The sequence below is a fragment of the Dendrobates tinctorius genome, unplaced genomic scaffold (assembly GCF_039654945.1).
Source record: "Dendrobates tinctorius isolate UK_male_01 unplaced genomic scaffold, ASM3965494v1 ptg000011l, whole genome shotgun sequence".
Classification (NCBI taxonomy): domain Eukaryota; kingdom Metazoa; phylum Chordata; class Amphibia; order Anura; family Dendrobatidae; genus Dendrobates; species Dendrobates tinctorius.
Window position 1 is genome coordinate 38,897,699 of NW_027361679.1, and position 16,329 is coordinate 38,914,027.

A 16,329-nucleotide genomic window follows, 5' to 3' on the forward strand; every position below is an offset into this window, starting at 1 on the left:
ACATTACGTATAACACGCACTATATATAATACACTATATATCATACACACTGTATATATGATACACACTGAATAACACACACATTACGTATAACACGCACTATATATAACACACTGTATATATCATACACACTGAATAACACACACATTATGTATAACACGCACTATATATAACACACTGAATACATCATACACACTGACTAGCACACACATTATGTATAACACGCACTATATATAACACACTGTATATATGATACACACTGAATAACACACGCATTACGTATAACACGCACTATATATAACACACTGTATATATCATACACACTGAATAACTCACACATTATGTATAACACGCACTATATATAACACACTGAATACATCATACACACTGAATAGCACACACATGTATAACACGCACTATATATAACACACTGTATATATCATACACACTGAATAACACACATTACATATAACATGCACTATAGATAACACACTATATATCACACATTGTATAACACACATTATGTATAATATGCACTATGTATAACACACACATTACGTATAACACAAACATAATGTATAACACACAAATTTGAAAAACTTCATTATCTTTTATTGTGTACAAACTTGGTCATGAAAACATGAATACATACAAGATCACCAGTTTATGGTTACATAATTGATGAGGTTCAGGGCTCCAAGGAGATGTATTATACTAAAGAGAATTCCTAGTTGACTTGCAACACATTTCTTTCTTTTAATCATTCTTGCCATAAATTAAGATTTCCTTATATCTTCTATGCTACGAGCTCTCCATTAATAGAACATATCTCTAGTTTTTGACACCCTCTAATTTCTTAGTAGATGTAAAGTGAAAGGTTTTGCCTTTGCTATAGAGCCATCTTGTGTTTATCAGTGGAACTGCAGCTTAAGAGCAATGTACATTTGACAATTTTTCACCCAACAGCCTGGAATCTCATGATTGTACAGGTCTGACTACCATCCTTCAACAGATCTGATGCAACACATGTACATTCACTTTCCAATTTCTTATACTTTGTAATAGCCACTGTCATATACAACTTCCACTAAATCTATAAAGAGTTAATACATTAAAGTATTCTATAGATAGCATGCACATCAGAGCTGCAGGGTTCATCTGTTATGGTACATGACAATGTCAGGGTCTTAGTTACTTTGCTACTGCTGCACTATTGATACACATTTAAAAACTTTTCCCATCTGGTCTTATTTTCAGCTACAATCAATACTTTCAATATTCTGGCCAATGTATCGAATATAACAGGTATGTATTTATTGCATATGTGTTGGGGGGTCACACACAATAAGTTTTAAAATTGGCACCTTTCTTCCCAGCTTTAAATTTTGCAGTTGTCTACACCACAACTAGCCGTAGGAGGCAATCTGTCCGAAGGTTTTTGTCATGTAATCTGAGAGCAACATGAAGCGATGTAGGGACAGTGACTCCAATTCTCATAATGTGTCACTTATTAGGTTGTGTGTTGCTGTTTCAATAAAATCAGTGTTTCATCAGCAGGAGATTATCACTAGGGGACTACGTGTCTCGTGCCCTGTAGTCAACCTACTTTTTATAACCCTGCCCCCATCACTGATTAGCAGCTTCCTGCCTGCCTCCTGGAGAACAGGAGAAGTCCCCAAGGATTGGAGAAGGGCAAATGTTGTCCCTATTCTTCAAAAAAGGAAAGAAGATTATTCTGACTCTTCAAGGCAGTATGAGTCTCTAAATCCATATCCATGAATCCCTAAGATAACTGTATGATTCTTGTACTCACATGGCAGGTGTCACCTACCCGCTTTTCAGCACGTGACTTGGGGTTGCGCCTGCAAGGGTTAATCAATCCTCTCACTCAGCCCAGCATTCAACCTATGCGCTTTGCTGCAATGGGAGCATAAATCACACCCAACACAGACCACACACCCCATTTCATACACACTGCCACCACTCACTGAGTACACGGGCAATGAGTCCTGGAAATATTACTACTACTGTCCTGTCTGCCAATCACCAGGAGCACACACTCTAAGGCTATGGATTCTTTAGACTATACAAGGTTCAAATTTATTAAAGTTTTAAGTTTTAATAGAAAAGGTACAGTGCTTACAATAAAGGATATAAAAATATGGAAATAAAAAGTGACATGCAAATATGCAAAAAGAGTGATAAAATAAAAGGGAGAAAACTTACAGAAATATCAAACTTTGCAGTCTGGTATTCTGTCTCTAGGGACAGGGGAATATGAAATGGATCACATCAGCTTGGCTGCCCCTCACTGTGAACATCTTTCTTTGTGTAAAGGCCTAATTTGTAGATTTAGCCTGGGGATCACATTTCTAGATCAGCCTCTCATGCTAATATTCTAATTCTTGGTTTGTGACAGGTCCTGGCTATTTTAAAAATGAATACATTATTTTTCTCTAAACACTATTTGTGTGACCTTTCTCATAGTGAATTTACTGCCGGTCATACATCCATACATATACATATTTCACTACACCAGGCGTCCTCAGATAGTGTCAGCTCAGCCAGAAGTGACTTGTAATAACCGTCCAGGAGAAACAGAGTTGATATTCTCTGAAATCTTGTATTAAGCACAATGCAGCAGGTGGAAAGAGTAATCCCAAACAGAGAAGTATACATGTACAGTTGTGGCCAAAAGTATTGACACCCCTGCAATTCTGTCAGATAATGCTCAGTATCTTCCTGAAAATGATTGCAAACACAAATTCTTTGGTATTATTATCTTCATTTAATTTGTCTTAAATGGAAAAACACTAAAAGAATTGTCCTAAAGCCAAATTGGATATAATTCCACACCAAACATAAAAAAGAGGGTGGATAAAAGTATTGGCACTGTTTGAAAAATCATGTGATGCTTCTCTAATTTGTGTAATTAACAGCACCTGTAACTTACCTGTGGCATCTAACAGGTGTTGGCAATAACTAAATCACACTTGCAGCCAGTTGACATGGATTAAAGTTGACTCAACCTCTGTCCTGTGTCCTTGTGTGTACCACATTGAGCATGGAGAAAAGAAAGAAGACCAAAGAACTGTCTGAGAACTTGAGAAACCAAATTGTGAGGAAGCATGAGCAATCTCAAGGCTTCAAGTCCATCTCCAAAGACCTGAATGTTCCTGTGTCTACCATGCGCTGTGTCATCAAGAAGTTTAAAGCCCATGGCACTGTGGCTAACCTCCCTAGATGTGGACGGAAAAGAAAAATTGACAAGAGATTTCAACGCAAGATTGTGCGGATGTTGGGTAAAGAACCTCGACTAACATCCAAACAAGTTCAAGCTGCCCTGCTGTCCGAGGGTACAACAGTGTCAACCCGTACTATCCGTCGGCATCTGAATGAAAAGGGACTATATGGTAGGAGACCGAGGAAGACCCCACTTCTTACCCTGAGACATAAAAAAGCCAGGCTGAAGTTTGCCAAAACTTACCTGAAAAAGCCTAAAACGTTTTGGAAGAATGTTCTCTGGTCAGATGAGACAAAAGTAGAGCTTTTTGGGCAAAGGCATCAACATAGAGTTTACAGGAGAGAAAAAGAGGCATTCAAAGAAAAAAAACACAGTCACTACAGTCAAACATGGCGGAGGTTCCCTGATGTTTTGGGGTTGCTTTGCTGCCTCTGGCACTGGACTGCTTGACCGTGTGCATGGCATTATGAAGTCTGAAGACTACCAACAAATTTTGCAGCATAATGTAGGGCCCAGTGTGAGAAAGCTGGGTCTCCCTCAGAGGTCATGGGTCTTCCAGCAGGACAATGACCCAAAACACACTTCAAAAAGCACTAGAAAATGGTTTGAGGGAAAGCACTGGAGACGTCTAAGGTGGCCAGCAATTAGTCCAGACCTGAATCCCATAGAACACCTGTGGAGAGATCTAAAAATGGCAGTTTGGAGAAGGCACCCTTCAAATATCAGGGACCTGGAGCAGTTTGCCAAAGAAGAATGGTCTAAAATTCCAGCAGAGCATTGTAAAAAACTCATTCATGGTTATCGAAAGCGGTTGGTCGCAGTTATTTTGGCTAAAGGTTGTGCAACCAAGTATTAGGCTGAGGGTGCCAATACTTTTGTCTGGCCCATTTTTGGAGTTTTGTGTGAAATGATCAATGTTTTGCTTTTTGCTTCATTCTCTTTTGTGTTTTTTCATTTAAGACAAATTAAATGAAGATAATAATACCAAAGAATTTGTGTTTGCAATCATTTTCAGGAAGAAACTGAATATTATCTGACAAAATTGCAGGGGTGTCAATACTTTTGGCCACAACTGTACATCCAAAATGGCTACAGCAAACTGAGGAGAAGGGAGGAGCAAGGGCAAGCATCATCAACTACAGAAGGGAAGAAGAGGCAAACTTCAAAGAGCAGGGTTTCTCCCTAGCAACAATAGAATGCAATGCATAACATAGAAATACATAACAAGTTGTTCCCATTCATGTGACACAACAAAGATGGAACCAGGAAATTACAGGCCAGTGAGCCTAACTTCTATACCAGGAAAGATCTTTGAACAAATTATTAAACAGCATGTATGTAAGTATTTGGATAAGAAGACTCTTAACATCAAACGTGGCAGGCACCAGAGAGCTGCTTCTGCTAGGCTGGTCTCCAGAAAGGACCTGTATAACCAACAGTCTGCTGATGCATCAGATGACCTTTTAAAGGATGTAGGGAGTGGTCACCATCCACATCAGCTGATCCAGCAGCACTGCAGTAACACCAGGTTGCCAGCGGGGAAAAACTGAAATTAACCCCCTGTGGCCTGAAAGGGAAAAAGTTTTAACTTAATGGAGCCAGAACTGCCACAAATCCAAAAATGGATCGTGACATATAAAGTCTAGACCACGTGAAGTAATAATCCCACTCTACTCCTCTTGGTCAGGCCTCATCTGGAATACTGTGTCCAGTTCTGGGCACATTTTAAAAGAGACCTTGAAAAACTGGAGGAAATTCAGAGCAGAGCTACTAGAGTGGTGAGTAGACTGCAAAGTATGTCCTATGAGGAACAATTAAAGGATCTGGGAATGTTTAGCTTGCAAAAAAGAAGGCTAAGAGGAGACTTAATAGCTGTCTAAAGATCTCTGAAGGGATGTCACAGTATAGAGGGATCATCATTATTCTCATGTGCACATGGAAACACGAGAAGCAATGGAATGAAACTGAAAGGGAGAAGCTACAGGTTAAATATTAGAAAAAACTTTTTAACAATGAGGATGATCAATGAGTGAAAAAGGCTGCCACGAGAGGTGGTGAGGTCTACTTCAATGGAGATCTTCAAACAGAGGCTGTACAGACATCTGTTGGAGATGGTTTAGTGAATCCTGCATTGAGCACGATGGACACGATGACCCTTCCAACTCTAACATTCTATTCTGTGCAGTGTACCCAGAAAGCTGCCAATCATTGGTGTGGATGGGGTTACACAGGGCTTAGCATTCTGAGCACTGCTAGATCTGCAGCAGATAAACAGTGATTTTAGTAAATCTACAGCAAGCTGCACAGTAAGTCATATCACTGGAATCAGGGTCTCAGCCCCTGCATAACTGAGAAGTGAAACTAAGGAGTAGAGCCACACCTAGATGCAAGGGTATGTGCACATACCTGACTAAGGCAGTAGATAATATGTGCCTATAGGCTTTTGTGATGTCAATTTTGTACTGCCTACAGCTTACAATTAGAGATGATCGAACCCGAACTGTAAAATTCAGGGGTTTGTACTGGACACCTAGTGTTCGATGCTGAAATCTGAACACAGACATGTCACAGAAGTCTGTTTTCGTGTTCGGAGTTCGAATGCTGAATAAAGCTTGTTGAAAGGCTGCAAATCAACAATCTTTTCAGGCTGTGGACACTTTCTCAACCATCACAACCATGCCGATTATTACCACCGGATCACGGGTAAAGCCACCATTGTGCTCTGGCTAGGGACAGGACATAGTTCAAGTGAGGGACAGTGTTAGGCTATGGTCACACTATCAGCATTTGGTCAGTATTTCATATCAGTATTTGCAAGCCAAAGTCAAGAGTGGGTGAAAAATGCAGAATTAGTGCACGCGTTTCTATTATTCTTTTTCTTTGATTGTCCCTCACCTGGTTTTTGGCTTACTTATGTGAAATATTGACTAAATACTGATTGTATGATCATAGCCTTAGTGTTAGCTTCTATGGGCTTACTCTGTAAAAAGCCTCTGTGCGGGTATTCTGTAAACAGCCTCTGTGGGGGTGCTCTGCCCCAGGCTCTGTGGGGGTATTCTGAAAACAGCCTCTGTGGGGGTACTCTGCCCCAGGCTCTGTGGGGGTATTCTGAAAACAGCCTAGGTCGGGGTACTCTGCCCCAGGCTCTGTGGGGGTATTCTGAAAACAGCCTCTGTGGGGGTACTCTGCCCCAGGCTCTGTGGGGGTATTCTGAAAACAGCCTAGGTCGGGGTACTCTGCCCCAGGCTCTGTGGGGGTATTCTGAAAACAGCCTAGGTCGGGGTACTCTGCCCCAGGCTCTGTGGGGGTATTCTGAAAACAGCCTAGGTCGGGGTACTCTGCCCCAGGCTCTGTGGGGGTATTCCGAAAACAGCCTAGGTCGGGGTACTCTGCCCCAGGCTCTGTGGGGGTATTCTGAAAACAGCCTAGGTCGGGGTACTCTGCCCCAGGCTCTGTGGGGGTATTCTGAAAACAGCCTAGGTCGGGGTACTCTGCCCCAGGCTCTGTGGGGGTATTCTGAAAACAGCCTAGGTCGGGGTACTCTGCCCCAGGCTCTGTGGGGGTATTCTGAAAACAGCCTAGGTCGGGGTACTCTGCCCCAGGCTCTGTGGGGGTATTCTGAAAACAGCCTCTGTGGGGGTACTCTGCCCCAGGCTCTGTGGGGGTATTCTGAAAACAGCCTAGGTCGGGGTACTCTGCCCCAGGCTCTGTGGGGGTATTCTGAAAGCAGCCTAGGTCGGGGTACTCTGCCCCAGGCTCTGTGGGGGTATTCTGAAAACAGCCTAGGTCGGGGTACTCTGCCCCAGGCTCTGTGGGGGTATTCTGAAAACAGCCTAGGTCGGGGTGTTCTGCCCCAGGCTCTGTGGGGGTATTCTGAAAACAGCCTAGGTCGGGGTACTCTGCCCCAGGCTCTGTGGGGGCATTCTGAAAACAGCCTAGGTCGGGGTACTCTGCCCCAGGCTCTGTGGGGGTATTCTGAAAATAGGCTCTGTGGGGGTACTGTGAAAACAGCCTTTGTGGTGGTACTCTGCAAAACAGCCTTTTTGGGGATACTCTGAAAACAGCCTCTGTGGGGGTACTCTGCATAAAGGCAATGTAATAATCGGATGGCCACTCTCTGTATACAGTCCATTTAATTCTCTGCACTTTTTTGGGGTGCAAAGAATGAGGAGAGCATCAAATAGGGGCCGTGGTGCTGCTGATGGTGTAGCTGATGCAGAGAAAGGACATTGTTGATCTGTGCTTGCTAAGCACCCAAATGAAGCACCTTCCTCTGGTGCACGCAGGAAGCAGGACGTTCTGTGTAATTTTGGAGTCTCGTGTAACGCTGGATGAATGGTGAGGCCAGAACAAGTAGAGGCGGTTTTAGATTGGTTGCCTGAGAGTGCCTCCAGTTCCTTTGCTTTGTCTTCCACCCAGTCCCCTGCTGAAAACTCAGAGTTTCCACCTGCGGCCCATGGGCATCTGGCTTCCACCTCAAACCCTTGCAAATCAGGAAAGCAGTCTGGGCCACAAGTCATGCAGCAATCACTTCTGTTTTTTGATGACTCCACTGGCTGTGGGCCATCCAACTGACCCTGCCCCAAAAGTGGAAGAGATTGAGTGCACTGATACCCAACCACTTCTTCAGTTTAAAGATTTGTATGTGGGAGGGCTAGAACACACGGTCATCGGACCACTACAGCACATCTCTGATGATGATGAACTGTGTTACTGTGTAATATCTTTATTGACTATACTAGTGATGAGCAAGCGTGATCGCCACTGCTCAATACGTGATCTGGCATCGGGGTGATTGGGCACAGTCATTACTCGATCGAGTATCGCGAGTGCTTGTCCACCATTCTCAAATCCCCGCACTGCATGTTTGTCACCTGTTAGACAGCCAATAAAAATGTGGGGATTGCCCACCATGCACAGTAATACAGTACAGTAGCTATGTTGACTACTGGCATTACTGTGATTGGTCGGCCTCATCACTTCATGGGGTCTTATATAAGACCCAGTGACCCGATAATAGGCACACTGTCCTCAGGAAGCAGTTCAGGAGGAGTTGTAGTTTTGGATTAGAGGCATCTAGGCCATGTTTAATACTGCTATAGCAGTACTTGAATACTGCTGCTGCACCGTTAAAAGAAAAGTCCTTCGAAGGGCTCAATATTGTCCTTTCTGTAGTAAAACCGCTGTTAGGCTGGTTTCCGGTCAGCTTCCACACATAACAATTGATGAGTGGGAATGGATGTCTGACATTTGTGAGGTTCTACAAAACTTTGAGGAATCAACCATGATTGTTATGATGAGTCACCGAAGGAGGAAAAAACAAAATACCAGCTAAGTCCAGAAAAACCAGAGAGGTTGGCAGCTATCGGATTGCAGACCCCTGAACCTATCCACAACAACTAGCAGTAGCCGTGGGGGGTTCATACGGTGCCCTAGACCCCTCGATCACAGCCGGAGAACTATATAGCCTAAAGACAGAAAGGGGAAAAACTAAACTGCCCCAGAGCAGACCCCAAAGCAATAGGCAGCCCCCAACATATAATGACGGTGAAGCAAGATGAAAACACTAACACAGATAGAAAGATAGGTTGAGCAAATGATGGGGCCCAAGCTAACTACATAGGACAGGATAGGAAAGCTGCTGTCTGCCATCCGCAAAAACCCTATCAAAATGATCCAACCGACTGATAGGAAAAACAGGCCCTGAAGTCGCTAGGCTTCAAAAGACTATATCAGCACTCAGGTATATTCTGAAGACAGAGCAAAATATCAACAGATCAGAGACAAAAATGGAGTTCAGCTCACCCCCGGCCGGGGATGGCAGAACTCCCAAAAACAAGGCAAAACAAAAACAAAACTGAAGAGTACAAAGAAGAGCAGAAAAACTTAGCTTTGAGATGCAGGAATCAAACTGGTCTCCAAGAATCCAGCAGGAAAATCACCAGCCAGGAAGAAGGGCGTCGGCAGCCTTATATCCAGTCCTCAATTCCAGCCACCCAGTCATCATCTAGCTGCCCAGGTGTTTGGTAATCAGCCTCACTACCTTCCTTCACCAGAGGAGGGAGTTCATCAGACCTCAATGGTGAAGGGAAAAATGAACTCACAACACATGATGGTGAGCAGCGATAAACCCATAATCAGCCTAACCATCCCACTTCTGTGTCTACTCAAACACTCGCTGCTCACAATTAAAGAGGAAGCTATGTACAGTATGTGGACCAGGTGGAGATGGAGGAAGATAGAACATAGGGTGATATTAGCCAGTCATGCTTCATCTCATTTTCTGAGCGTGGATTGGGTGATAATGAGGAGGAGGAAGCTAAGAAGGAGGAGGAACAGGAGATGGTTTATATCTGAATCTACTGGAGTGCTTTCTTGTATCTGTATCACACAAGTTGTTTGGGTAAAAACCAGTGGACGTCTAATGGTTTAGGTGCTTTGTGCTCCAGCAAACCCCCTTAATAAGACTGGTATGTGCATTAAATGAATCGTTCCTGTCTGGTCAGAGCCTTAGTGATGATACATTCCCTATTACATTAATGTAATGGTCATTTAGCATTAAAAACACGGGGGAGTTTTTTTTAATGCAGAATTGCTGCTCTTGCCCATTAAAGTTAGAGATGAGTTGCAGTTTCTGTAAAAAAAATAAAAAGAAAAAAGAAATCAGACTTAGGAGGGAGAGTTCATCATCCACCTTAGACCAGAAATATTGCATAAAAAGCTTGCAAGTTAATGTGCACAATGTAGTTTCTCCAAAATGTCATAACTTTTGGATTTTTTACACTAGATTTGCAAACTTTTTGTAAAGTGGTCGGATCTTAGTGAGAGCGTAGTGTAGCCCAATAAGTTCACTATAATTTATGAAACTTTTAACAGAAATGTATTCCAGTCCATGATCGGAGTTCACCAGAGAAGTTGCCGGAACAAGAAATTCAATGTCCATAAGGATTTTAGACTATGAAAAGGAGGATGAATGAACTCATGGAGATCAACATCCGACACTGCGGAGACACCATCACGTGTTTCTCAACGTTGAGAAACACGTGATGGTGTCTCCGCGGCTTCTGTTTTGCATGTTTTACATAAGGATTTTAGGACTGGGGAAAATTCTTAAGGTTTTGTCTTTCCTTTCCAGCTTTATGGTTCCTTGACCAATACTAAGACTACCACCTTACATTCCTTTGTTGTGTTTACAGAAAAAGATAGGATCGTGTAATGCACAAAACACCCAATTTTAATGTCAATAGGTAAAAAAAAAAAGATTTCAGTCTCACAAAGATTATTCAAGTATCTCAAAAACATGAGTTGACCATTCCCATTAGAGACTGAAACTTCATCCTAAAGATGTCTGTAGCTCATTATACAATGTATCAGAGTTTTTTTTACATTTGTGCAATTTTTGAATCTAAATAAAATTAATTCTAAATTCTTTTATTTTTCTTATTACAACAGCTTGTGGTGTTGGAGGTCCGTCGGCATTAACCAGAATAGTAGGAGGAACACCGGCTGCATTAGGTTCTTGGCCTTGGCAGGCCAGTCTACGCTACAACGGGAATCATAGATGTGGAGCCTCGCTCATTAGCAATTCCTGGCTGGTGACTGCTGCTCACTGTTTTTCTAAGTAAGTTAAACATTAGAACATACTGTCAGTCATTACGTACAGCTAATCATTGTGATGTCTTGTGTAGTCAGCTACCACAAATCTGCCCTTTGTGGCCTCAATAGTCTCTCCATGTTACTTTGAGGGAATTTTAGCTGCAGATTTTGCTGTAGACATTTCAGCTCCATTCATCTAAATTGGTTTGTTTCAAATGAAGTGGACAGTTAGAAAATACTTTCTGCAATGAAAACTGCATCATGTGAATTCACCCTTAGACCAGGGTCAGACTTGCGAGAAACTCGGACAAGTCTCGCACATCAATACCCGGTACTGCCACCGGCACTTGGATCGGAGCATTCAGCTGCATAACTCGGACGAGTCTCGCACGTCAATACCTGACACTGCCGCTGGCACTCCGATCAGAGGACCAGAGGACCTGAGATGACGTCACGCTCGCAAGAGCGCGACGTCATCAGCGGTCATTCGCGCAAAGCATTACTGGGACCGGAAGATGTTGGGAGCGTGGCGGACAGGCGGGAAGGCTCCGGGGGCCGCCGGAGGGTGAGTATATCCCTATTTTTTATTTTTATTCTATTTTTTACAGGGATATGGTACCCAGGGCCTGGAGGACAGTCTCCTCTACTCCAGAACCTGGGTACCATCCGCACATGGAGCACTCACTTTACGCCTAATGGGCATAGCCACATTCGTAAAGTGAGCATTTCAATGCAATCCTATGTGTGCGGAAGCGCCGCGATTCTGCAAAAAGAATGAGCATGCTGCATATTTTTCCACTATGCGATTCCGCAGTGGAAAAATCCACAGAATTAGCACAGCATTGCGGAAACCCATAGGATTGCATGGGATGCATTTTCTTTGCGTTTTCGTGGCGTTTCTGCAGCGGAAATGCGCTGCGAAAATGCCAAAAAAAACGCATCGTTTGCACACAGCCTTAGGGTATATTCACAAGCATAATTTTTTACGCATTTTCAAGTGATTGTCTGCATTTTGGATACCTATATGTAGATGTAGTGTTTTTGTTGTGGATTTTCTGCAGGTAATCTGCCACAAAATCTGCAGAAAATAAAATTGTTGCGGATTGTACCTTATGCATTGCATTTGCAGTTATAATCAAAAGAAGAAGATTAAATCAAGCAAATTTTTAATTGCAATACAGGCAAGTTGAAAATTTCGGCAATGTTCTGCTGCTACTGTATTACGCTGCAGATTATTCGCATGCCATTTTACCTGGAAAATCCACATCATACGCACTACATGAGCATTTACCCCTTATCGGTTTAATTTATCTAAATGCCGATGTTTCAGCAGCATATATCATTATGTTTCCACAGAAACAGAGATGTGAATTCTTGGACAGTCGTCTTAGGAACCATTTCTTTAACTACTGGGTCTGGTTTAAAGCTTCAAAATGTAACTTTCCATGAGAACTACACCATTGGAGAATACCAAAATGACATTGCACTTCTCAGGTTATCAACTCCAGTAAACTTCACGGCATATATCCAATCAGTATGCTTACCGGATACATTAGATTTCTTTCCTGACAACTCTTTGTGTTATGTAACTGGATGGGGGACACTTATCGATGGAGGTTAGAAAACGAAATATTTCACCAAATAAAAGCAAAACTCGTTGAAAAGATGTAGACTGAAATGTATAATATTTTTTCCTTTTTTTTGTAAAGGGAGTTTATCGTCGGTTTTACAACAGGCAGAACTAAAAATCATCAATTCTACTTTATGCGGCAGTTATCAGATGTATGGATATCTTATAAAGCCTTCCATGATCTGTGCTGGTTATATAGAGGGGAAAATCGATTCATGTCAGGTATGTTTATTGTAACCATGATCAATGGCAAAGCGTGGGTTGCCAGTGCCTTGGGTAAGGCAAGTAAGCCAGTAATAATGCCTCTTCAGTGCCCCTTTAAAATGACGCTCAACCCTTGGTCCAAAAAGTGAGTATGGTCCCCGCTGCGTCCTCCAGTTAGATTGGTGATCCTTTCCTTTTGTTTTCAAAATGGCCTCCTCAGCAGTATAAGAAGTACATGGGAAGTCTAAGTCACGCCTCCCTTGCTGTACTTGTGCTGTTGGACAGGTAAGGCTGGGGAGGAGTGCTTTACACTTTTCACTGCACTCCTCATGCCATTGTGGCGGTCATCTTGGAAGCAGGAGGAAAAGAACACTAAAATCAGCATTGTAGGCAGCAGGAGACAAATGGTGGACATGTAGCATGATCTTACATAGTGATCTTACATGAGAAATGTATAGTCACTGTCATGCTACTGTAGTGCAGTATATCGCAACCTCCACCAGGGGGTGCTGGTGAGGGGAGAGAGGTTGCACACACAGCGTAGCAACACTGAGCAGCAGCACAAGCGCCACCAGGTGGCGAAAGAGTGGTCAGACGAGCTGAGCCAGAAACAGTCAGTAGCAGAAATACCAGAGGTCACAGTAGTATACATGGTCTGAAACAAGCCAGGGGATCAGCAATGGTCGGAAGTGGATGAGACAAAGATAAAATACAGAAGCAGGTCCGAATGCAAGCCAAGTCAAAACCAGGGAGTCAACAAACTTACAGGGAAACACTGAGTCAGGACAGACAGAGGGAATAAACAGACACGGGGCAAGGCAGGGGTCACAGCAGGACAAATCAGGATATTCCAGAGTCAGATACACACGCCAAAGGCAGAACTATAGCTGACACTGCCTGCAGGATGCAGCGGAGCTAAATAGCAAACCTGAAATCAGACTGAGGCTGCAAAAGTTAACCCTGAAATGACCAGACCAGGAACATAGAAAGACAGGACTCAAAACCTGGTCTGGATCATGACAGTCACTTTTCAGTCCCAAAGTGGAGGGTCATTTAAAAAACAAAAAAAACAAATAATGTCCTCTGAGTGCCCCTTTAGAAAGTATTGAAAGTATTAATGACTGTTTAGTACCACATTAAAAAATAATAGGTGACTGAGTTCTCTCCTCCCCCCTGCACTCACAGAGGGCCAGCACAGGCGGTACAATGTAGTGGCATGATTATTCCGCCTATGCTATTTTTTGTAGGGAAAATGCCCTACAGAAGCCACAGCCTACAGAATAGAGAGCGGGTGGGGTCAGGCCTATTGCTCCCAGTTCCACCAAAGGATCCAATTATATTGGCATCATGTTGATGCAAATACCTTTCATAATGTTGCTGTCCCAAAAATAGAAGCAAAAAAGAAGTCCAGGGCAAGCCGGCTAGCATGGATCTATGGTTCTGGTGATGCCACTGCTGCTTTTTCTTTCAAAATTTTGTGCATGTACGGTACCCTCTTGTATGTTAGCTAGTAGAAGGGATTGTTCACACATGGAGTAAATTATAGGCTTTTGAGCCAGCCGAGAAATCCACACAAAGTGAAATTTATGAAGACCGAAATTTCACCTGCAAAATTGTGAAGCCATTGTTCTCTGTATGTGGATACATGCGGGTACTGAAGCATAGAAACCCTGCCTAGGGCGCATGTATACAGCAGAATTACATGCATGGAACATGTACAGCAATGTACGGGGCTGTATAGCTTCATAGTGCACAGCTGCACAGGCTCCGTCCTTTGCTGTACATGGGGAGTTCAGTATACAACATGTATTAAGGGCTTGTGTCATGAAGTCAGCCCCTGTTCATATGCCCCATTAGGGGGATCCCATTATTACAACCAAATATAAGAGTTGCTTCTGTTCTGAAAGAATATTAATTGATTGATGAGGAATATCTAATCATGTTTTGTTTGTTTTTTGAAAACCCAATCCAATACGTTTATCTAATAATAAATAAAAAATGTTATTTTCCTTTATTCTAGGGGGACTCAGGAGGACCTTTGGTTGCACTACAGTCTAATAAACGGTGGTCACTCATAGGAATTGTTAGTTTTGGCTATGGATGTGCCTTACCAAATAAGCCTGGTGTTTACACTAGGGTGACATATTTGCGGAGCTGGATAAAACAGGAGACTGGTGTGTAAATTGTCCAATCATAAGATAAAATGGACAATCTTATACTGTTAACATCCTCCCATAACAAGATTTCACCTTTCACATTATTAGTTCTACCCTGGGAGATGTGGATGTTATCTTAAACTTTTAATGGTAAAGTATAATACTGATTAACTCCTATGGAGTGGACCTGTCCGTAGCTAGATGGTGGATCATGCCTATAGTTGAGAGGCACAATTCACCATCATGGACGGTAGGTAGGACAGCGCTCATTTTAATTATGAGTGCAAAATTTTAGATTTAACCTTTAAATATATGTAAAAAATAGTTAAAGGGAATCTGTCAGCAGGATTTTATACCACAAACTATTTATATGTTCATGTAACTCTTTCAAAGGCAACTCCAGTGTTACCTTACATGGCCAGTCCATTCCTTCATTGCTGAGAAATTAGCATTTTAATTAATATGCAAATTACTATGCTGCATGACTTCAGGCAAAGGAGCTGTCAGTCAAGCAGGAGGAGGCGTCAATGGACATGGAATTGAGCGGGAGTGACAGAGGCTTCAGATCTATCACAGCTCTTCAACCTCATTTGCATATAAATTCAGGCACTGATTTTTCAGGAATGAATTAACAGACTTGTCATGTAATGGTATTTCTGGACGTGTCCTTGAAAGAGCTGCATGCTCATATAAATAGTTTGGGGTGTGAAATTCTTCTGACAGATTACCTTTAAGCAAAATGTGATCTTCAAAATGTCATATTCAATGTGTGAAGTTAGGTTCCTGGAATCATTTCAGATTACTACTATGTACTTGATTACTTGGTGCACAAGTAGTGATAAAAAATTTGTATATAGATTTTTGTATTTTTTAGGCTGTGAAGTAAATAAAATATATAAAAGTATATAAATGGTGTATTTATTAACTTTGCTTCCCTGTCAGAATGCTAACAAAAACTTCCACTTTCAAGAATGTAAAAACAATGGATTTAAAGGGTTTCTCCAATGAATAAAGTTAATTTTAATCAATATATCATGAAATAAAAATAAGTTCCATAACTACATGTGATAGAATGCAATGTTCCTGTGCTGAGATAATCTTATAAATGTGTCCCTGCTGTGCACTGTGTAATGGCTGTGTCTGACTGTACAGGAACAATTTCTGATCATACCACAGCTCCTGGGCAGGGGAGGAAGCAATAGAGTATGCAGATATTACAGCATGGGATCACAGATAATTAGTGTTGAGCATTCCGATACCGCAAGTATCGGGTATCGGCCGATATTAGGTGTATCGGAATTCCGATACTTAGTTCCGATACTTTTTTCATATCGAATACCGGAATCGGAAGTTCCCATAATGCTAGGAGCCCGCTCGATTTGATTCAGCCAATGGGGATCCTCAGAAATGTGGGCACATCCTGTTAGGCATGTAGGCATGTTAACTACTGGCATGGCTGTGATTGGCTGCTGAAATGATGTCATGATGCACTATAAAAA

The 16,329-nt window shown here is 42.3% G+C and overlaps 1 protein-coding gene across 5 annotated transcripts in view; it reads left to right on the forward strand.

Moving 5' to 3' along the window:
* Nucleotides 1–15,740, forward strand: part of LOC141046751 (transmembrane protease serine 11C-like) — a 149,739-nt gene extending 133,999 nt beyond the window's left edge. For 3 of the 5 annotated variants that reach the window (XM_073541404.1, XM_073541401.1, XM_073541398.1), the window contains exons 8-12: nt 1,258–1,305; nt 10,697–10,865; nt 12,197–12,456; nt 12,550–12,692; nt 14,695–15,740. In XM_073541404.1, the coding sequence (XP_073397505.1) occupies nt 1,258–1,305; nt 10,697–10,865; nt 12,197–12,456; nt 12,550–12,692; nt 14,695–14,856 (782 nt within the window). In that variant the 3' untranslated portion in view covers nt 14,857–15,740. The remainder of the gene's footprint in view (nt 1–1,257; nt 1,306–10,696; nt 10,866–12,196; nt 12,457–12,549; nt 12,693–14,694) is intronic. The other 2 variants (XM_073541408.1, XM_073541412.1) reach the window with 1 other exon arrangement.
* The last annotated feature ends 589 nt before the right edge of the window (nt 15,741–16,329 follow it).